General features: G+C 42.1%; 1 protein-coding gene across 1 annotated transcript in view; it reads right to left on the minus strand.

Annotated features, from left to right (window-relative positions):
• LOC126336487 (uncharacterized) overlaps positions 1-23,753 on the minus strand; it is a 237,498-nt gene that overhangs the window by 91,396 nt on the left and 122,349 nt on the right. Inside the window, exons 6-8 of the mRNA XM_050000230.1 lie at positions 22,819-23,007; positions 19,492-19,674; positions 5,825-5,998 (exon numbers count right to left, since the gene is read on the minus strand). Of these exons, the coding sequence (XP_049856187.1) occupies positions 5,825-5,998; positions 19,492-19,674; positions 22,819-23,007 (546 nt within the window). The remainder of the gene's footprint in view (positions 1-5,824; positions 5,999-19,491; positions 19,675-22,818; positions 23,008-23,753) is intronic.

The raw sequence follows: 23,753 nt of genomic DNA on the forward strand, positions 1-23,753 counted from the left end.
CAACGGAGAGCAGCGCGCTTCGTTACAGGACCATTTAGTAATCGTGAAAGCGTTACGGAGACGATAGATAAACTCCAGTGGAAGACTCTGCAGGAGAGACGCTCAGTAGCTCCAGTAGCTCGGTACGGGATTTGTTTAAGTTTCGAGAACATACCTTCACCGAAGAGTCAAGCAGTATATTGCTCCCTCCTACATATTTCTCGCAAAGAGACCATGAGGATAAAATCAGAGAGATTAGAGCCAACACAGAAGCATACCGACAATCCTTCTTTCCACGAACAAGACGAGACTGGAATAGAAGGGGGAACCGATAGAAGTACTCAGGGTACCCTCCGCCACACACCGTCAGGTGGCTTGCGGAGTATGGATGTAGATGTAGATGTAGATGGACTAGATCTCTTCATAAATAATAAAAAACGCTTTACCTGTCCTGCCAGATAGACCGCTAACAAATATAGATGTTCTCAGGTTTTTCAGGAAAAAAATCAGCATTCCAAGATTCCGTGATCTGTTCATGCAGAATACATTATTGAAGACTATGTGGAAATCTAGAGAATGGGGAATCGTGAATTTAGACGTTGCTGGGGAACCAGAAACCCACTGGGTGTCATGTGTTAAGAAAAATAGGAATAATGTCAACTGTTTCAACTAGTTTGTGGACGTGCAGAAGTCAGAAGAGCTATAACGATACTTCATCGACAGAAGAAGTAGTTCTAACAGTGAAATAATGTGCGGTGAATTATGCTGATGGTATTTCTTGTGCAATCAGAATTAAAAAAAAAAAAGCGATTGAAAATGTTCAAATGTGTGTGAAATCTTATGGGACTCAACTGTTACGGTCATCAATCCCTAAGCTTACACACTATTTAACCTAAATTATCCTAAGGACAGACACACACACCTATGCCCAAGGGAGGACTCGAACCTCCGTCAGGACCAGCCTAGGGCTGAGTTCACACTGCCGGCCGGGCCGAGCCGGGCCTGGCCGGGCCGCCGTCCGCTTTGATATCAAACACATGGTTTTGAACTGCGGTGTTCACACTGGCGGCCGGGCCGCGCCGACACTGCGTGAGCCTACCGGAGCCGAGCCGGCGACATCCCGAGTGTTAAATACTGCCGGCGCGAGCCGACCGCAGGCCCGAGCCTGTGGAGCAGCACTACAGCTTCTGCAGTGCACGCATCACTCGTCTCCCTTCTGTGTGACTGCACAATCTTTTATTTCAAGATGTTACCTCACATTTCACAATCACTGAGGCAAAATTACGTTTATTATTATGATACATGCGAAATTACTTTTATTTCACTTATTTAATCAACCGTATTTACATGCATTTACAACAATAGCTTGCCAGCGATCGCGGCATAGCCGCCACTGAATAGTTCGCATTTACTTGCAAACGGAGACAAATATAAGTGTCACTGAGGGTCGGAAATGTGTCTCTACCAGATGACAATGCATTGTAAAGTCATGCTGCGGCACGTTACTATAAGCTGTTGTCTGTGACATCTTTTTGTGATGTTCTTACTTTAATGAATGCAGAATAACATATACATGACATTACCTTGTGTCCATCAATTTGGTATCAGAAATTAAAAATACAGTAAATAGCTAAGTACTTTCAACTCCAAAATTTATTTTTGAAAGGTTTTTTAATTATTTTAAGTTGCATTTTTGACAAAATATTCAACAAAAGTGTTCCTGACAGTTTTCGAACGTAATGTGGAATTTCTGTTGCCTGTGGCACCAGCTGTCTGCATATCAGTATTGTTACAAAACTTTTCAGCTTCAACATTGCATCCTTCTCTGTCAATGACAATATTATGAAGTAGACAAATGCACTTGGCTATGTCATCAGCTACGTCAATGGATGTTTCAGTTTCCTTCCTCAGTAGTCTCCATTTATTGGTCATTATACCAAATGCACATTCAACAACTTTTCTTGCTGTGGAATGCATATCATGGTATAGAATCTTCTCGTTCTCCAAATTTCTGCGAGAAAAAGGTCTCATCAAATTCTCTAAGAAGGGGTACGCTTCATCTCCCAAAATGACGTACGGTAGTTCCTGACACATTCCTTCATGTCTTGTTGGTGGCGGTAATAACAGCTCCCCATTTGTAAGTTTCTTTAAACACGCCAGCATCAGATTGTTTACAATAGGCACCAACATCTACAGCTATAAATTTGTAATTTGCATCAGCAACTGCTTGGAGTACAATCGAATAATACTGTTTGTGATTGTAAAACATGCTTCCAGAAAGTTTAGGACACTGGACAAGTATGTGCTTCCCGTCTATACATCCAACAGTTTGGAAATACCCATCTCGTATGCATTTCACTGGCAATTTCTTTAAATCGAGAAACAGTTGGCGTTGGTAAATGAATGAGAGCAAGTGACTCCCAAACGGCCATACAAACGTCTTTCACCACCACTGATACGGTGGACACTCCTAATCCGAATGACGATGTTAGTGGGTGAAAGGAGATGCCAGTGGACAGATACCTGAGAAAAAAAAATCGTAAAATGTGTTACTCAAGTGTGGTGTTGGGCGAAGTTTTTACAGTCTTGTTTGCACAGTAGATATTTACTTAGTCCATGTCATTTCACAGTTATACAACAATAAATAATTAAAGAGACATTTTCTTGCACCCTTCTATATCTTTTCAATTAAAATAATGAAATCGAAATGCAAAGACCTGAGAGACAGCTACAGAGAATAGCTTGTATAACTTGGCAAAATAAGGTCATGTGATCCAGGGAATAGTATATTAAAATGCAATTCCACTCGGGCTTTGTTCTGCCATACGATTTTTCTAAGTTCCGAGAGCTATGCACATTTCCTTATCAGAGGAAACAGAACCACAGAGTCAAAGGGCATTATCTCAAAACTCTTCGCCTATCAATCTGTCTATCTTACAAGGTAATGAAAAGAATTCTGTGAGGTCATCAGTGGCTCCACATGATGAACCATCACCATTGCCAAGCACTGCATCATGAAGAAAAAAGTTGGAAAATTCTGAACGAGTACTTCTGCGATTCTTCGTTGAAGGCACAGCAAGACATTACCCAAAATGACGAAGCTAATTACTTACTAATGATTCTCATGAGTCCTATAAACTCTCTTCCCTTCTCAGAGGTAGCGTTTGTGAAATTTAAAATACAAAAGCATGACTACAATTAATTGGAGGCAGTAAATGCTGCACAAAGTGCTACTGCAAACCAAAAACTGTGTACTAACGAATCTTACCTTATCGTTAAACACCATTTTTCTTCTGCTGTTATACTTCTGCGAAAATTTATGTTCTGTTTCGAAATTTTGTCTTGAATGTTCTGCACCACATACTGAAATGTATTATGATTCATTCTGTAACATGAATAAAATTTTTCAGGACAGTTTTTTAGGTTCTACATGTAAAGAAAAAAACTCTCCTAAATGTCTATCGCTATTTATGGAATGAATCCATAACCTCCTAGTTCTTCTGTACTTCAAAACTCGACGAGTTACTACAGAGTCAAAACAATACCAATAAAAGAGTGAAGACATTGTTCTACACGACAGCACATACTAGCTAAAGGCGAGCAACTGTTGACTGCAGCTGCGTTTTCTGCTGACTTGCTTGTCAGCTGTCGATGGGTGGGGATTTTTTTTTTTAATTTATTTATTTGGCCTCCGGCAGCTAACAGCCATGTAGCCAAAGAGTGGGGATTACCTTGACAGTGCAGTGCAGCCCGCCAAGGAAGAAAAAAAAAATGAAGAACAATGAAACGCACATCTGTGTCGATCTATAGTAGTTTCATTAACTCTCCATTATTTTTTCTGTCAAAGTAGACAACGAGACTACAGAATTGAGCTTCAGTTTGTGCGGTAAGCGTATCACAAATCTCCAGTTTGTTTTTGTGATTAGTTTTACAACAAATTTTGTCAGACCTATGTCACTGACACTTCTACCTGTACTTGTACTAAGCCAAGCTGTGACCGCGCGAACTCCGTGGCTTGCAGACGCAGCACTGACACCACTGGATAGCTCGCATTACTTGTGACCAGAGACAGATATCAGTATTATTATCATTTCAAAAACTTTTTGGTACTTTCAGCTACATTTCATTCCCAACAATGTATAGTCTAAAACGGATCTAACAGTAAGCTACCCGCTACATAACTTTTTCACTGCAAGATTTGTAAATCAAGTACACAACATTGACAAATAGCATCATTTCACAATGACTGTTAAGAAATATGGAAAGATAAATGATTCAATACGAAGCTAAGATGTTACACTACCACGTGTACACAAATCAGATTTTTTTAGCCTCATACTTTCTTCAAAATCGGTTGGGAAGCGTTACGAAGCTAAGCAACCACGCGAAACGAAAAGTAGACTTTTTTCATTTTTCACGACGTAAGTAATGCTTTTAAGCAAAAAATAAATTCATAAAACGATGTGGCGAAGTCTTATATACCGCTAAGAATTTTTAAAACATGAAAATAGGAGAAGTGGATTTTCCTCCACTTCGCCGACCGGCTCGGTGCGGCGCGTAGTGTGAATGCACTACACGTCGGCCTGAGCTGGCCAGGCACGAGCCGACCCAGTACGCCCGGCCGGCAGTGTGAACGCAGCCTATTACAGTCCATGACTGCAGCACCTTAGACCGCTCAGCCAATCCCGCATGTCAAAAGTGATTGATTTTAATTACTTCTTTCCGATATATTTTATAAGACCTGCACCTTTGCAAACAGCAGAGATTGATGGGAAAGACAGAGATCTAGTCCCTGAAAATTGAATTTTATAAATAAACAGTATATCGTTTGTTACACAATTGAATTTCCTGTCATGGGACACCTCCTCTCCAGCACACACCCGCCAGTTTCCAGGTGGGGAGGGGGAGGGTTGGGGGTTTTCCCAGGGGGAGGGGTTAATTTATCGATTTAATTAATCAGTCAATCGAATTCATAGAACAGGAAGGTACTACTCGAATAATTCAGCCCTCACAGTGTACTTGGGTTGGTGGATGGGCAGGGTGAATATTGGAGGTTTGTAGAGAGGTGGGGGAGGACGATGGGGAGGGGGAAGGGATTTTTGTTTTTCAGAAGGATGGATTATCCCCAAGGGGCCATAAATCAACCCTCAGAGCGTCATAATCTATTTAGCAGAACAGTAGGTTAAGGGAGGGAAAGAGGTCTTTAATCGATCAAGTTTGCCCCTGAATGTGCGTAACATGCACTAAAAACATACATTAGAACATACATTGTCCCACTACTGGCGACGATTCTCTTTCTTTCAGTAGTTTTCGCTACAGCTACGGAAAGGCAGCCTTTGACTTTACTTCATAATTGGCAATCTCCCCATTTTGTCTTGCTAAATGCCTGTGAATTGCCTGTTCTCCCTGTGGACTCTTGACATGTGCCAGTTTCTTGTTGACAGAAGGTGCAATCAGAGGGTGACAGGGTGCCTCGCATTTTCGTGGCAGGAATATTCTCTCAGGGAGATAAGGTCTCGATGCAGCCTTGTGGTTAGATAAAAAGTATCCTGTGTTAATCATAGCTGGCAATTTTCTGGAATCACTTGCAATATTTGAACTGTTCCTCGGTACTATTTCCTGAAAATTAGAAACCTGGAAATATAAATACTTTCAATAAAATGTATACTTCTGGCAGGAGGGGTTGTCATGAACCCCTTGACGAAGCTCTTGAATCCACACCTGTTCTGAGAGGCTATCACGAAACGCGATGTCACACTTGAACAGGAGCAATGAAACTGTGCTTGAATATAAATGTTTACTGTAGTAATAAGCACGTGTAGGACTAGCGTCAGAAGCAGCTTACCTGTACACTGACGACGTCACTGTTGAGGTGGAAGTCCTGCTGGCTGAAGGCGTTACCCGACTTGTCGCGGGGGAAGACGGTGACGACGATGCCGGCGGCGGACGCTCCGGGCCCCAGGTCCAGCAGCACCCCGGCCGAGGAGGGCAGCGCCAGCACCCCCTCCACCGTCCAGCCCTGTGCGACACGCGCGCGCAAAACTACTTTAGGACTGACAGCGAGGACGGAAATAGGAGGGGGAAAGCCCAGCGGGCCCGGGCCACCTTTCTGCCTATACCACACAATCTGCAGCTGCACCAAATCCCCAAAGCTGCCGAACCTTTACCGCACAGACAACACTTCCTGCTCTCAGTAGGCTTAAGTTGCAACCACCTTGCTGTCCTTTGTGATCGTTGCGCCCTGTGACTTTCTGTGTGTTCGTTTTTACCGCTGTGAGAGTTATTCTTTTATTCGTTGTTACTGTTACTTGTTGTTTCCATTATTCTTCGGTACTGTTATTCGTTCTTTCCGGTAGTCGTTGTATGGTACTGAATGATTTGAGCGGGAAGTTCATCGAAAGTTGTAAGCGGAAAAGTTCTCTTGGCAAGGGGCTCGCAATACAAGAGCAGTCAAGAGAAATGGTTTGCGCGTTGCATGCCTACTCTGAAAATGAAAAACTTAATGGCGGTCCGAGGCTCTCCGTTACCAAAGTGGTCGACAGAATTGCTGCTTCTCTGAATATAAACAGAAACTTCGTTGCGAAGATTGGAAAGGAAATGTTCGACAAGGAACAAGAAGCTGAAGAGCCATCGAAACTTAACAACTATAGGAAGGAACGTGTGTATAAGCGGATTACCAATAGCTATTCGTCTGCACAGGATCCAATTCGTCCTAATGTTTACGATTATTATCGTAGGAAGAAACATTCAGCGATCAGGAAGTTACTGATCACACTTTTGCAAGGCAGGCGCACTTCCTTGTCCACAGTTTTATACACTAAAGAGCCAAAGAAACTGGTACACCTGTCCAGTATCGTGAAGTGGCCCGCAAGCACGCAGGAGAGCCGCAAGACGAAGTGGCATGGACTCGACTAACGTCTAAAAGAGTGGTGGAGGGAACTGATACCTTGAATCCTGCAGGGCTGTCCATAAAACCGTAAGAGTTCGAGGGGATGGAGATTTCTTTTGAACAGCACGTTGCAAGGCATCCCAGATATGCTCAACAATGCTCATGTCTGGGGACTTTGGTGACCAGCGGAAGTGCTCAGATTGTTCCTGGAGCCGCTCTGTAGCAATTCTGGACGTGTTGAGTGTCGCATTGTGCTGCTGAAATTTCCAAAGTTCGTCGTAATGCACTATGGGCATGTATGGATGCAGGTAATCAGACAGGATGCTTACGTATGTGTCATTTGTCAGAACCGTATCTAGACGTACAGGAGGCTCGTATCATTCCAACTGCACACGCCCCACACCATTATAGAGCCACCATCAGCTTGAACGGTCCCCTACTGACATGCAGGGTCCATGGATTCATGAGGTTGTCTCCATAAACGTACACGTACATCCGATACAATTTGAAACGAGACTCGTCCGACCAGGCAACTCGTTTCCAGTCGTCAACAGTGCTATGTCAGTGCTGACATGCCTAGGAGAGGCGTAAGATTTGTGTGCAGTCATCAAAGGTACACGAGTGGGTCTTCGACTCCGAAAGCCCATATCGATTATGTTCGCACGCCGACACTTGTTGGTAGCCCAACATTAACATCTGAAGCAATTTCTGTAACGGCCGCACTTCTGTCACGTTGAACGATTCTCTTCAGTCGTCATTGGTCCCGTTGTTACAGGATCTTTTTCAGGCCGCACCGATATCGGAAATTTGAGGTTTTACCGGATTCCTTATATTCACGGTACTCTCGTGAAGTGGTCGTACGGGAAAATCCGCACGTCATCGCTACCTCGGAGATTCTGTGTCCCATTGCTAGTGCGCCGGCTATAACACTGCGTCAGACTCACTTAGATCTTGATAACCTGTCTTTTTAGCAGCAATAACCGATCTAACAGCTGCGCCAGACACTTGTTGCTTTCTACGGATGTTGCCACCTGCAGCACTGTATTCTGCCTGTTTACATATTTCTGTATTTGGTTATGCATGCCCATACCAGTTTCAGTTTCCTTTGCGCTTCGGTGAACAAACTTGGCTTTGGTTATGGACAGTACTGTGATGTATGTTGTTGATGGAGATATTGGATATAGATACATGGAAACGAATATTTTTAAGGAACATAGTATAAATATTGACGAAGTGGTGTGACTTGACAAAACGTGGATCAGTTCTCGTCCCGTTTTCAAACAAGGCTGGAGAGAGTAGACGGTTAAAGGACCAAAGGCGATGCCTTCTGGCAAGTGGGGCAGACTTATTCTCCATGCACTCACTTTCCTAGGTTTTCTCACAAACAGTCTCCGGCTTTTTGAAGCAAACGAAACAGATTATTACACAAAGAAATGATCGACGTTACATTTGACAGTGGTTCGAAGATTCACTAATAACAAATCTCGGAAAACCGTCGAAAATTGTCCTAGATATTGCTCCTCGCTATCCAACTCTGTTGACAAGACACCTGAAATGGCAAGCCGAAAGAAGCAAACGACTGATTGGCTTCAGTGTCATTATATCGATGTAAGGGGTTGTCTTAAGAAGGTGGAATATTTGAAAAAATATCTCTCTGTAAGCCACAGTGCCCCCTATAAGAAATCGACGAACTGGCAGAAAGCTTGAGCATACAATCGTTAGGTTACCACTTTACCATAGGTATTTCAACCCGATAGCGTTGGTAGGGGTTTCTAAGAATTATAATAAATTTACTCTATTTGCAATTGAAACACTCATAAGACAAACTGTCAGAAACGCCACCTCTGGAAGAAAGCCGTCGAACATCCGCAGTGCATCATGGAAAGAGCATGACAGGATGAAGCTCTTTAGGAGAATTCAGTGGAGGAGACAATTTCATTAAATGCAACAGTGACAGAGGACACTTCAAGAATCCGTCATAGCGACGAGAGTGACGTCAGTGGAGTTTTTCCATGATTCCCATAGAAATGGAGCCAGACGAATCCCCGCTACATGCTTGGCGTACCCAATTTAGATCTGTGAGTACCTACATAAAAAAATCATGTCGTTGTAAGTTTTCAAATTTTAATTAGAAGGCCTAAGTAGTAACTAATTACAAAGGAAGTTCATCTCAGTAATTCAGTATGTATCACACATAATAGCCGGCCAGGGTGGCCGAGCGGTTCTAGGCGCTTCAGTCCGGAACCGGGCGACCGCTACGTTCGCAGGTTCGAATCCTGTCTCGGCCATGGATGTGTGTGATGTCCTTAGGTTAGTTAGGTTTAAGTAGTTCTAAGTTCTAGGGGACTGATGACCTAAGAAGTTAAGTCCCATAGTGCTCATAGCCATTTGAACCATCTGAACCACACAAAATAGAATATACCATCTCTAACACAGAGACGCTGTAATTTGTATCGCTTTTATCCTTTCTAAACAACGGAAGTTGACCTGTTTAAGATACATTTTCCCACCGTGAAAAACACGCTTAATCTCATTTTTAGTAGTACTAGAGCTAAGTAGACGGATCAGAAAAATTAATAACCCTATTAATAGTTGACTCGCGAGCGGACCATTGTGCGTTATATTCAAATCAAATTATCTCGCATTAGAGTTCTCCGCTACATTTCTGGTTTCGAACATATGAAAATGATGTATTCTTCAGATTAGTTGCTACCTGCAATAACAGAAATGTTTCCCGCATGTCGAAAATTCGGAGACGTCGTGAGAAAGTGCACTTTTGCAATCTGTCATTATATCGCCTTAATAATTAGTTAGAGCAGATAAAACTGAAATCAAAACTAAGTGTAACTCTTCCAGGACACATTAATGCAATTTCCATATTTGAAAGGGAATAGTTTGCCTGTTTGCGCGGGTTGAATGAAATGTAAAATAACGCTTGTATTCCGTGCGGGGCGTGACATCTCTGTTTCGCCCGTCCACGTGCTCACCTCAAAGTGTCAATCCTTAATTAATTTTAGACAGGCTGTAAAGTCCTGATGTGCGCGAGAGAGCGCACGTTTGAATTTCGCATGGCTTGAAGGAAGTTGTCGAATACGAACGATTCTACCTCATCTAAAGACACAGCCGTGAGAGCGACGTTTGTGTCCATGTGAATCTCAAGGAGTTTCACTCGCTTGCTGACGGCCTGCGAAGTCGCAGAGTGAGAATAAGTGATGCTCTTGCTTCACTGAACGCTAAACACGGAGCTAAGTTATAGCCAGCGATCTCTGTCCTATCTGGATGCAGAACTCTGGCCTTTGCAGAACTGAGCACAGTTTGCATCGGCCGGCCGCGGTGGTCGAGCGGTTCTAGGCACTTCAGTCCGGAACCGCGCGAGTGCTACGGTCGCAGGTTCGAATCCTGCCTCGGGCATGGATGTGTGTGATGTTCTTAGGTTAGTCAGGTTTAAGTAGTTCTGAGTCTAGGCGACTGTTCACCTCTGATGTTAAGTCCCGTAGTGCTCAGAGCCATTTGAACCATTCAGTCTGCATCGGTCGCCTTGTTGTAATTGGGCAAAACATTTACACTGATGAGAATAACACGAGATTCTAATACTCCGTTAGGACATTCCTACATAAACAGACTAACTGCATCGTTTGCGTAACAGACAAATATTAATATCTCTCTTGTGGTTTTCTTGTAAATATTATCGGAACCATCATTCGTCCAGAAATATTTCGTGCACTTGGTATCTTTACTACATACATCCTGCAGGAAACTAAGCTTTTGCAACATAATTTCTCGAAATCAATTGTCTATTACCTGATACACATAACTGTATTATTAAAATAAATCACACTAGTACCCATGGACGCTGATAATTTTCCTGAAAACTCGATATTTAACGAACTAGATATTTAACGCCCGTTTAAGGAAATATAACATACATTTTGTCAGCAATGCATCATTTCAGATATGGAGTATGTGGAAAGGTATTTCTTCTTAGAGATGTAGGTTACTATCGAGCCTTTCAGTATCAGTTTATACACTGTCCAGTCACGATAATGTGACCACGTTATCGTGCAATAGCAGATACCAGCATTAGCAGTGGAGGGTACTGAAATGGTGTCGGGAGATGCCGAAAACAGAGCAGTAGTTGCCGAAATACGGAAACAGAGCGGTTTATCTGACATCTAAAATGACATGATCATCGGCTTTCGGGCCAGTGGTGGAAGAATTTCCAAATGACTAATTCTGTAAAATGTTCGAATACCACTGCCGTTAAAGTATGCCGTGCGTGGTAAACTAGCACTATCCAAAACCGGAACCAGCGCTAATATGATGCACCATAGGCCATAGGTGAAAGGAATGAACGACGGCTGCGGGGATGTGTACAGGTGAATATACATGCAACTGTTGAACAACTGACCCCCCAGATGAACAAAGGGGCTACCAACAGTGTCTCCTCAACGACCGTTCAGCGGAAGTTGGTGCGCATGGGTCTTCGCGACAGGCGCCTGGTACGTGCACTGATGCTGACTGCTGTTCACAAAGCGACGAAGGCTGAAATTTGCACAGTAGCGCAGCTAGACGTTTTCTGAGTGGCGACAGCTGGCATTTTCAGATAAATCTCGTCTTCGCTCTATCGAACAGATGGCTTTCGGCATGTACAGTCCCTTAACAATCATTGGTAGGGGCCAGGCCGGAGGAGACAGCGTTATGGTCTGGAGGATGTTTTCGTGGCATCCCCTGGGTGAGCTCGTCATCCTGCTAGCCACAATGGATCAAGTATCCATCTATCCTGGGGGGACGTATCCACACCTACATTGGTTTTTCCTCGTCATTATAGAACGTAACAGCAAGACAAAGCGATTTAGGGCAAAGCTCGCAGTTTAAGTGCGTCATTGTAGGAGAAACAGGATGAGTTCATCGTGTTCCCTAGCCACCAAACCCCCTCGGATTTAAACGCAGATGAGAATCCAAGACCACCTAGAGTGTGCTGCTTGCGACATGGATCCTCAAACATGAAACCTAACGCAGCTGAGTACAGCTCTGGAGACCTCATGGCTCCACATCCCTGTTTGTACCTTCCACAACCTCACTGATTCTCTTCCTACACATCTCCCAGCGGCCCGAGGAGCAAAAGACGGTTATTCGAGCTTTTGGCAGGTGGCCATATTAATTTGACTGGGCAGTGTATTTATGACTAGTAGCATATCTCAGAAGGCGATGTTAGCTTTATTCGAGGAGGATCTGAATCATTGACAACACACGATTTTACGAATTACGCCTACTTAGAGGTTTGACTAAAATAATACCTTATTTATTGATTTTTGCTGCATCTTATTTTGATCTTTTGCACGACAACAGAACATACTAGTGAAGCATAAGCGGAACAATGCAGAATAAATTTTCTGATAGTCCTATCAATATCCGGATCACAACAGATATTATGAATGTAACGTAATTATCACTTTGTTCTGCACTAATCCTGACGCAATTCAGAAATCAGCAGCAAGCGGTGTCACAGGCTCATTTACATGCAGAAACGGAAATTATTTTCCTTCGCATTCTAGTTCACGGTCGCCATGTTTTAATTGAACAAGTTAAGGCCTTCGAGAATCTTTGGCCAGCATGCTTGGACAGCTGGACTTCGACATCCACTTTACATGGAGATTTCTGGTTGTGACGCAGCTGCCCGCCATGTTTCCACAGGCATCTGTGGGGTCCATTCGCACGCGGCGAGTGCTTGCCCACTTAGTGCGAATAGAATCGAGCCCCGCCAAAAGCGAGTGGTGGGTATGTGTGTTATTCTCTTTTTTACAGTTAATCATAATACAGAATTCCCTACAGTCCTATCAACCCATCAACGATGGAAGCAGATATTGCTGTACACAATATTACAAAAAGGTACAGCCAAACTTTCAGGAAACATTTCACGTACACAAATGAAGAATAGATGTCATGTGGACATGTGGTCCGGAAACGCTTCATTTCCATGTTAGAGCTCATTTTTGTTTCGTTTGTATGTACTGTACTTCACCGCCAGTTGGCCAAATTGAAGGAAGGTAATGTTGACTTCTGCTAGAACATTTGCCTTTACAAGTACGACACAACATGTGGTTCATGCACGATGGAGCTCCTGCACATTTCAGTCGAAGTGTTCGTACGCTTCTCAACAGCAGATTCGGTGACCGATGGATTGGTAGAGGCGGACCAATTCCATGGCCCCCACGCTCTCCTGACCTCAACCCTCTTGACTTTCATGTATAGGGGCATTTGAAAGCTCTTGTCTACGCAAACCCGGTACCAAATGTAGAGACTCTTCGTGCTCGTATTGTGGACGGCTGTGATACAATACGCCATTCTTCAGGGCTGCATCAGCGCATCAGGGAGTCCATGCGACGGAGGGTGGATGCATGTATCCTCGCTAACGGAGGACATTTCGAACATTTCCTGTAACAAAGTGTTTGAAGTCACGCTGGTACGTTCTGTTGCTGTGTGTTTCCACTCCATGATTAATGTGATTTGAAGAGAAGTAATAAAATGAACTCTAACATGGAAAGTAAGCGTTTCCCGACACATGTCCACATAACATATTTTCTTTCTTTGTGTGTGAGGAATGTTTCCTGAAAGTTTGGCCGCACCTTTTTGTAACACCCTGTATAGAATGAAGATAGAAGGTCGACGCCTTAAAAGCGAAACAGAGAACAAACAAACGATAGAATATGCAACTGAGATTTTTTGTGGGGGATACTTCTGGGTTATTTATGGCAGAAGGCACGCCGGAGTGAACTACAGAAATTTCTTTATTAGCTTATTGTCCATTTAATAGTATAAAGTCAACGAGCAATGAATGCCGACTGTTTACAATTATACTGAATATATTGACACTAACACAAAAATAAGAGGTACATTCATTTTAAATAAATTAATCTTTTTGTGGTTTCAGTTCCAACTTCCTATAAAGATAAACATTGCTTTAGTTCATTTTATAACGCACGTTACATACTTTCCATGTGATTTTTACGTCATATTATCGGTATCTTCAAATCATTTTAGGGCTAATTTCCCAAGTATTTTAGGTCATAAAAATCAGGACCCTGTTGTTACAGGCCCATTTTTACCAGGGGTAGCTGCCCCCAAGTGGCGCCCTTTGCGGCCACCCACGCTCATAGAGCGGTAGGAGCCTCTTTACAGCTGCAGTTCAATTCTGAGTTATTACAAACAGATCGTTTAACAGAGTTGCAATATGTACAGACCAGGACAAACATTCGTAACCTTAAATAGGAAAATATCGGCATTACTATTCCGTAACTCTGAATCGAGAAGTTACCTACAGGGAGGTTATACATAACTTTACTACTTGAACCAGTGTACACGGAAAACTATTTACGTTACGGGTACCCAAATTTATAGGAATGACGTTAAGACTGTGCACAGCAGCTTTGTTAGTGTCACGGCGGTACTGGTGCGTTGAAGCAGGGTTGAAACTCAAGTATCAGTGTGTATTACGGCTGCAGCCAGTCAACATGGCTCTGGAAAATGTGACAGGGGATTTACTGTTTTATCAAAACAACAGCAACAGTGCTGCTGCTCTTCTCGAGTATCCACGCATTAAAGGAAAATGGAGAGGTCCTCTTTCCACACCGGGCTTGAACAACATGATTCGGAAGTTCGAACTAACAAGAACGATTTAAGAATTGTTCCTGGGAGAGAGCGACGACCAGATGCGCCAAAAATTGTTAAAGAAGTTACTGTTCCCATGGCTGAGAATTCTGGACGCAACGTGCGGCCTTCAAGCAGTGCACGAGCTGTGTCACGGCAACTGGAAGTTCCCATGTCCACCGCTGTTTTGGGCAGCAGTGGAGCAGTCATTAATGTGGTTGAGGATGGGTGTTACAGCCTAATTCCCCAGTTTGACAACCTAATTTATCTTAACTACTCTCTACTAATGCTTGTGTGAAAGGCATCAAAATCTGGTGAAGTAAGGGACTATACCTGACAATTTTATTAAGGAAACAAAAGACATTTACCGCTAATCCAAGCAATTCTACTAGGTGGCGTCCTAATCGGACAAGACCCATTCCACAATCAATGATGCACAAATTCCTGAGATCAAGAACATACGTAAACAACATGCGGGTGTAATAAGAAAGCAATTATGATGAACATCCAAAGCGTGTGCAATTTCTAGCAAGCGTTCTAACGGAGATGGATTAGAAAACGCACTCCGGCCAAGGTCTTCTTATCAGTGAAGAAAAAACTTCCTTTATGAGCGATGACTATATAAATACAAATTTTAGTGTTTATATATATACATATCATATGGCGCTCCGGTAAGTTTATAAAATGCAAAAACACGGGTATATTCCAGTACAACGCTGTGTCATAAGTTCAAAAGGATCAGTAAACAGCTTTCGGAGATTTAAGATTTTCAACAAACAAACAATAGTTTTTTTGCTGACAACGTATGCCCTGTATGTAATATACTATATTTCTATATAATACGATGCTTCAATGGGTGTATAAAAACACGCGCATAATCGGAAGCAACGTTGTGCCAAAATTTCGAATCCCTCGGTGAAGAGCCGGCCGGAGTAGCCGAGCGGGTTCTAGGCGCTTCAGTCTGGAACCGCGCGACCGCTACGGTCGCAGGTTCGAATCCTGCCTCGGGCATGGATGTGTGTGACGTCCTTAGGTTAGTTAGGTTTAAGTAGTTCTAAATTCTAGGGGCCTGATGACCTCAGAAGTTAAGTCCCATAGTGCTCAGAGCCATTTGATTTGAACCTCGGTGAAGAACTTCCGGAAATTCAAGATTTTGAACAAATGAACATTTACTGTACATCAATTTAAATAAAAATGTAAGTCTCTTTTGTTTGTTCAAAATATTAAATCTCTGAAAACTCTTCACCGACTGCTTTCAAATTTTGAGACAACTTTGCAATCGTATACGTTCATGTTTCTATATACCTACTGGAACCCCACATATGTATAACATATAAATATATATCTAATAACTATAAGGAAGTCTATATAAAAATCTAAATGCTCATTTGTTCAGACCTAAAACCGCCAAAAGTTCTTCACTAATTGCTTCTAATTTTTGATACAACGTTGTATTCGAAAACGACCGTGGTTTTACATACCTGTTTTAATATGTATGGTGTATAAATATACATGTAATACATGAAGTTGAAACATTCTAGCAAATATTTCGAAAAGTTCTCCAGCAATGTTCTTGAAGGTTTTATACAGTAGTCTCTAGAACATTTAGACAGACATAGGTTATATATTTTAGTATATACAATATATAAATATATATGTAATATATACATAGGAAACATTGTTAAGAAAAGATCTGAAACGGTTTCCATCGATTTACTTCAAATTTTTACATTTTACTGCAATAAAGTATAGACGCCTTATGTATATAGCCCATAGTCGTCTATACCTTTATTGCAGTAAAATTTTATATATACACAGTATTGAAATGTTGTTACCAAATAGGAAAGTTGTATTTATGACTGGGACTACTGCATAAAATGAATTTGTTGTAACGATAAATAAGGCTCAAGCTCTGCGACGGAGGGGGGGGGGGGGGGCGAGAGGGAATAGGAGATGGACAGAGAGATGGGAGGAAGTGGACATAGAAAGTAGAAAGGAGGACATGAACAGAGGGAGAGGTGGCGGAAGAAGAGATGAGCAAAGAGAGAGGGAGGAGGAGACAGAGACAAGTGGCAGAAGGTCACTAGGACGTATCTCCAGTTCCCATTCATGTTAGAGACGTGTGCTTTCCCTTTTTATTCTTTTCCATTTAACCAGACTGAGCCACTGCAACGCGTGGCCAGCTATAAGATTTATCGAAATAAGATTTATTGACAATTGTGTAGTTCCAAGAATAATTTTAATGTAAGAAAATTCTTCATGAACTATCCTAAACTTGCGGACCCTTCCTTATGACCACGTGATTGGAAATGTTCAGCACATATTTTCGTTGATGTCGACCTGTAGGTATCCTCCAACTACAGGATATTCAGCTAAATGTTATTTTGTTTTTGTATGGGGTGCCGCTCTTCGGGTCTAGGACGTTAGTTCAGTTGGAAATGAGTGTTGTCGACGTAGGTTACATCGTTTGACGACCCCCTATGCCTGACGTCGGTGGGTTTCGTGGCCAGCGTGCAGATTGGGTCGCAGTCACCAGTCGGTTGCTGAATCACCGTAGAACCCCTCTGAAATCTAATCTTCACAAATGGTGTACACCCTGCAGCACTGTACGCCGCAAGGAGGTGACGAGAACACCGTGGGATAAACAGTTTGGTTCCCTTTGTAAGAGTTCACCCCTTTACATCCCTACTGGTTGGTAAAGAAATGTTCCTAGACCTTTTCCTACTAGTGATTGACAGACGACTGTTGCATCGTTGTTGGTTTTGGGCTCGGTACAAGAACAGGACAAACGGAGTATGTTAGTATGAGGCGTCTGAAGAAAGATTTATAGCAAGGTTGAAGCAAAGGGCAGTGGATGAATCGTAAGTGATTTTTTGTTTTTTGATGCATCAGTCTTCTGGCTGGTTTAATGCAACCCGTTGCGAATTCCTCTCCTGAGCCACACATTTCATCTCATAGTAGCAATTGCACCCTACGTCTTCAATTATTTGCTGGATATATTCCAGTTTCTGTCTTCCTATATAGTTTTTACCCTCTATAGTAATAGTAATATGGAAGTTATCAAATGTTCGAATCTGTGTGAATTCCTAAGGGACCAAACTGCTGAGGTCATCAGGTCTAGACTTACACACTATTAAAATAACTTATGCTAAGAACAACACACAACCGTGCCAGAGGGAGGATTCGAATCTCCGGCGAGAGGGACCACGCAATGCGTGATACGGGCCCTCAACCGCACGGCCACTCTGCTCGGTGGAAGTTACCCTCTGATGCCTTAACAGATATGCTGTCATCCTGTCCCTTCTTCTTATCAGTGTTTTCCATATATTCCCTTCCTCATCGATTTTGCAAAGAACCTCCCCATTCCTTACTTTGTCAGTCCACCTGACTTTCAACATTTGTTCTGTAGCACCACATCTTACATACTTTTATACTCTTCTGTTCAGATTTTCCCACAGTCCATGTTTCAGTACCTTATAATGTTGTGCTCTGAACGTACATGCTCGGAAATTTCTTTCCTAAATTAAGGCCTGCGTTTTGATAGTAGTAAGCTAACGTTGGCCAGGAATGCACTTCTTGGCACTACTAGTCTGTTTTTTATGTTCTCCTCACTCCTTCCATCATAGTTTATTTTGCTGCTTACATGGCAGAATTCCTTAACTTCATATACTTAGAAATCACCAATCCTGATATTAAGTTTGTCAGTCTTCTCATTTCGGCCGGCCGGGGTGGCCGAGCGGTTCTAGACGCTACAGTCTGGAACCTCGCGACCGCTAAGGTCGCAGGTTCGAATCGTGCCTCGGGCATGGGTGTGTGTGTTGTCCTTAGGTTAGTGAGGTTTAATTAGTTCTAAGTTCTAGGGGACTGATGACCTCAGAAGTTAAGTCCCATAGTGCTCAGAGCCATTTGAGCCTTCTCATTTCCGTTACTTCTCATTACAATCGTCTTTCTTCTATTTAGTCTCAATCCATATTCTCTACTCACCAGACTGTTTATTCCATCAATACATTGTGCGATTCTACACTTTCGCTGATGATACCAATGTAATCAGCGATTCGTATCATTGATATCCTTTCATCCTAAATTTTAATACCATTCTTGGCCTTTTCTTTTGTTTCTTTCATTGCTTCATCGGTGTATAAATTGAACAGTAGGGTCGAAATACTACATCCCTGGCTCAAACCGTTTTAATCCGAGCACTTCGTTCATGGTCTTTCAGTCTTGTTGGTCTCTTTTGGTTCTCGTACGTATCGTATATCACCTGCCTCTCCATGTAGCTTGCCCCTATATTTCTAAGATTTTCGAACATCTTGCAGCGTTTTACGACTTTTCTTCAGTCTTGTTTCCATTATCAACAGCAACATCAGGACTGCCTGTCTAGTACCTTTACCCTTCCTAAAGCTAAGATGGTCTAACAGGTCCTCAGAAAAAGTTCTGCGCAGAGAGATTGGACGGTTGCAATGTCATTATTGGCAACAGGTTAGGTGTAATGGACGCCATAAGTGATTTTTCTTCCTGTTCATGATACCTTGTTCCATGTACGCCTGTAATAAGTCTCTTCAGGGTATTGCGGCATGTTTTATTATCCCTGGGTACTAGTTCTCCGAGAACTCATCTTATCCAGGAGGGGGTGGTGTCAGGGGTCAAGATAATTTATCCATGGTCAAAATAACTAGTAACAAAAGTAAAGTTGCGAAGAAGTGGAACAGATTCTGACACGGCTTAGCGTCTGGAAAGGGAGAGGATAGGGTTTCAGATCTAAAGTAGCAGGTCAGTCGGGAAGAGGAACCGTCGTAGACTTCGTTAACATAAAATCGCCAGGCCATACCCAATTAGAGGTCTCAATCAAGATGCTACACTGATATTTTTAATTCTGCCGCTCTCAAATAAGGGTCGAATCCCAACAAAGGCGCTATTTAGTCCGGTTGTCTCTGCTTCTGCTATGTCGAACGTTGCCAATCAAGAGGTATACGTACCTCTCCCTGTGAGAGTAGTCTGATCCTCTCTCCGCTTTCAGAGACCAACGTGCCGACGACACCCGAAGCGACGACCAGGGTGAAGTTTGCATGCTCCTCCGTCACTAGCCGTCTCCCGCTTTTCAAGTTGTCCTGTAGTATCTTCATGGAAAATCTCTCGAAGCCCTCGAGCGCCAGTGATACCTGGAGCAAAGTGGAAACATCGGTCTCGGCTCTCAAAGAACTCTGTGTGTGTGTGTGTGTGTGTGTGTCTCTCTCCCTTTCTCTCTGTGTCATAACAACCACGGAAAGTAGTTGCGTTAGTACAGAGAATATAGTAAAAGAAAGTAGAGTTCTAAGGCGTGAATGGCTAGGAGACCCCGAAGAGCAGGTTTAGCCGGTAATAGGAATCCCTTTTTCTTGTTGTTCGCGTCCTCAGGAGCCTCTCAGTCGCTAAGTACGAGAGCTGCGTGTGTAAGTATATCTGTAATGTGTAGGCGACTGTAATGTGTGTATGTGTGAAATCTGTACATGGGCATTAAGACGGGATACTCCAGATTTATCATGTATCTTGTTTAGTGCTGAAGCCACAATTACCAGTCATGGCCACATAAACCGCCGAAACATGCGCAGTTGGTCTGTTGGCTTTGTCATACGGAACGTCAGCGTCCGTGGTGTGTAAACGTGTGGTGTCGGATAGTGAACCATCAGCTCACAGGCCCATTTTTTCAAGAACGGGACACTCAACGTGCCTAACAGATCAATTTACACAGAAGACGTTCCTCTGCAGACAATGAGGATCAGCCCACAGTGCACTAAGTACTATATCGTGTCTTTACGATTTGTTTCCAGATCGTTGGTTTGGAAGCAGATGACCTGTACCCTAGAGGACCCGTTCCCTGGATTTAACGCCTGTAGATGTTTTTCTGTGAGGAAAGCTCAAAGACTGTTACAGTCTGTTTATTGGCTACAAATACGAGCTCCTGAATACCAATCCGTTCTGTGGAAACCTCCCATAAATAGCACTTTCCATTTCCCGCAATATTTGCGGTGCAAGTTTTAGGTGATTCGCCGTGTATACAAGTACTACACTATAGCATAAACATAAACTAATCAAATGTAATCTCTAAATATACTTTTTGTTATGTTTCGTACCAAATTAATATGTATTGCACGTAATGTCCATGTGGTAGGCAGTGTTATTGTCTAATAGATTAAAAAAAATTGTTGTAATTTTATCTAGAAAGTAGACACAGTTGATGACGGGAGCTTAAAGCGGGTTGGAGAGAAAAGAAATGGCAGCTTGTTAGGGTAGAAATGAGTGTATCTTTGTGGAAGGGATGTGGCTTCTTTTGTGGCAATGGTTGGATGGTAAAGTGAGGAGAGAAGAGAGGAAGTATACAGCTCAAAGAGGGAACTGGGGGTGAGAGGTATGTATCGGTCGGAGTCGCATTTATGGAAGTTATTGTTCGCCAATTTCGATAAGAATTAGTCTATTTCAAGCTATATTTGAACAATAAGCAGCGGAGCGAAACTGGAGAGAGAGACGTTTTAAAGAAACAAATAGACTGTAACAGTTCTATGAAGGTCATCACAAGAGTGATGATTCAATTCCGTCATGGTACCATTGTTGCACGATTAATTTTCTCATATGAGTTTTCACGTAGCAGAATTATTAATCAAAACCTGAAGACACTGATCAAGACAGAAACTGGGAGAAGAATAGGAAACAGACCTATTAAGAGATATTAGGAGTACATAAAAATCAAGACTCTGAAAGTATAAGAATTGTCAAAGAGATTCAAGCTTACGGAACAATAGGAGAAGATAGCGGTTGCGTGTGTTAATCGAGAGGAGGAAAGAGCCAGTGAACTGCAGCGACAGCGACTGGTACAAAAGAAAGCTTCTATTGACCGATCTGTAATACTAAGGAAACAGATCTCGAACAGTGTACTGATTGTCGAATTCATTAATGAAAAGACCAAGCACTGATTTAAATTGAAAGTGAAAGCTTAAATAAATTGACGTCAGGCTATGTAAATAAATTACTACGAGGGTGTCAATTGTTGCGACTAAGAAGCATCGTGTGCATGTATTTGTGAATTAAACCATCGGATCCCATGTAAACACCCCATTCAAAGCATTTAAAGCAGTTTTAACAGCCGGCTGGTTCGACGAAGCTACAGACAAAGTCATTTACATTTGCAGACAATTCGTTCATTTACGAAACTGATCACCACAATACTGTCAACTTCCTTTACTCCAGCAAAATATCTCCTGCACCACAGACCCAACGACCATCTTCTACATTAGATCTTGGATGAGATAAGTTATCGTACAGCCATTTCCATAACAAATAGACGAGTGTGTATATGTGAACTGAATGACACGCTACTGACAATATTAAACATAGGTAACAGCACAGTACATTCTGACAGTATCACTTATACATAAAGTTAACAATAAAAACGTAAATACATTTTATTGTGCAGGGAAAGTAAAGATATTACCCACAGTCAGTTCCTTTGCATTACTGTATAAACAGGAGTAGGAAACCCTCGTTTTCTTGAAAGAGAAGCTTTGAAAATATTTCATTTTAAAGAAAGGCCCCTCTTGCTACACATGAGCAATCGTATAGCTATAGAAACCTTGTTATAGCTAATTCACTTTCCAGTTTCACCGCAGGTACAGTTAATCACTTATAGATTGTTTAATAGATTTTCGGCAGATTCGCAACAGATAGACACATAACATTACGTACGAATATTTGCACTAGTGACATTAATACTCTGTGAATTTGCGACATAATCCATTTCACTTACCTAAACGTACAGTATATACAAATTAATGTAATGTTATGTTTATATCTGTTTATGTGTGTGTGTGTGTGTGTGTGTGTGTGTGTGTGTGTGTGTGTGTGTGTGTGTTCAGAACTTAAATCTACCTTTTATTAGCAAGTGGTGATGTGAAATTTGGACTCGCGCCTAGACAAGAAAGGTACACAAGTCGAAATCTTTAGTTTATGCAATACTTACTTGAAATGTAAGGGATGCTTGTAATGTTTTAATAAACGTTTATAGAATTATTCGTTGAGTCGAGTTCTCTCATGTATTTTTTTATTTTATTTTTTTTTTTTTTTTGTGTATCGCTTTTCTTGCCGAGATCGATTTGTTCAGTTGTGACTCGTTGTAATAAAACCGTGGCCTGTGAAGAAATACTCTTTCGTGTTTTAGTTAGAAACAGTGACTGTTGGTACATCCTTCATACATACAGAGCTATGTAACAATAATCAAGTGCTAGATGGCCAGATATCATATGCCATATATGTAAATTTAATCGTTTTAATACCTCTCGTTTTAGTGCCTCCTTCCGCGTTTGGTTGTTCAATGAGGTTACTACTATTTCCAGGTTGTGCAGCATATTGACGGGGTCCTTGAAATAGTTGTCCGTAAAATTTTGTGATTTCAGTTGCTCCAGCGCATCCTGAACTGCGTCACGAGTCTGGGTTGTGTCTGCAGGGTAAGTTGCTAGTTTGTCCTGCAACAAAAACGAAGAAAAATATTTGCTGTAATGAAGATGAAGAGGCTTTATGACCCAAACGACGGAAATTCAAAATGCTGATTATTATAGGGTTGGTATAAAAGCAGAATGTGACATTGCAGTGGACGATATATTTGGCGACCATGAGCTTAGATGTCGATAACAAATCAAAATATTAATGGGCTAACATTGTGTTACTAACTGCAAATTTAGGGGACTCCTGTGTTTTATCAGTGCCCATAATGCAAGTTAGGTATTTTTAGAAAAACCCTTGTATTTACTCGCTATTTTGTGCTTAGATCTTAGGTACTCTCAGTATCTAGCAGAGCTGTGACCGGTTTTTGATATGATCAATTGACGTATCTGGGACTAAGAAGCCTCATGTAACTCGTTGGTATAATGTATTTCTCAAATACTGTCTTCAGAAAAAATTTGGGATTAATCCTCAGGTATTTGCAGATAAATCGAGCCTGAAACATTCCTGCTTGCACAGAATTCAGAGTTAAAAAAAGTGGCGACTGTCAGGCTTGAATTCCTGATGAATCTGAGCTATGATATGGCTTTAAATCGATATACAGGCTGAACATCTAAAACGTAAATAAACAGATTATAGTAGTAGTTAGAGAGAGTAAATCAGAATGTCAGTGGTGTTTGTTACAGGATTCTAGTTAGAGTCATTTACGAGATGACCTATTTTGAAAAGTTTCCACACCGACACCCGTTTGTGTCATTCAATCAGCATG

This window comes from Schistocerca gregaria, chromosome 2, assembly GCF_023897955.1.
Source record: "Schistocerca gregaria isolate iqSchGreg1 chromosome 2, iqSchGreg1.2, whole genome shotgun sequence".
Taxonomy (NCBI): domain Eukaryota; kingdom Metazoa; phylum Arthropoda; class Insecta; order Orthoptera; family Acrididae; genus Schistocerca; species Schistocerca gregaria.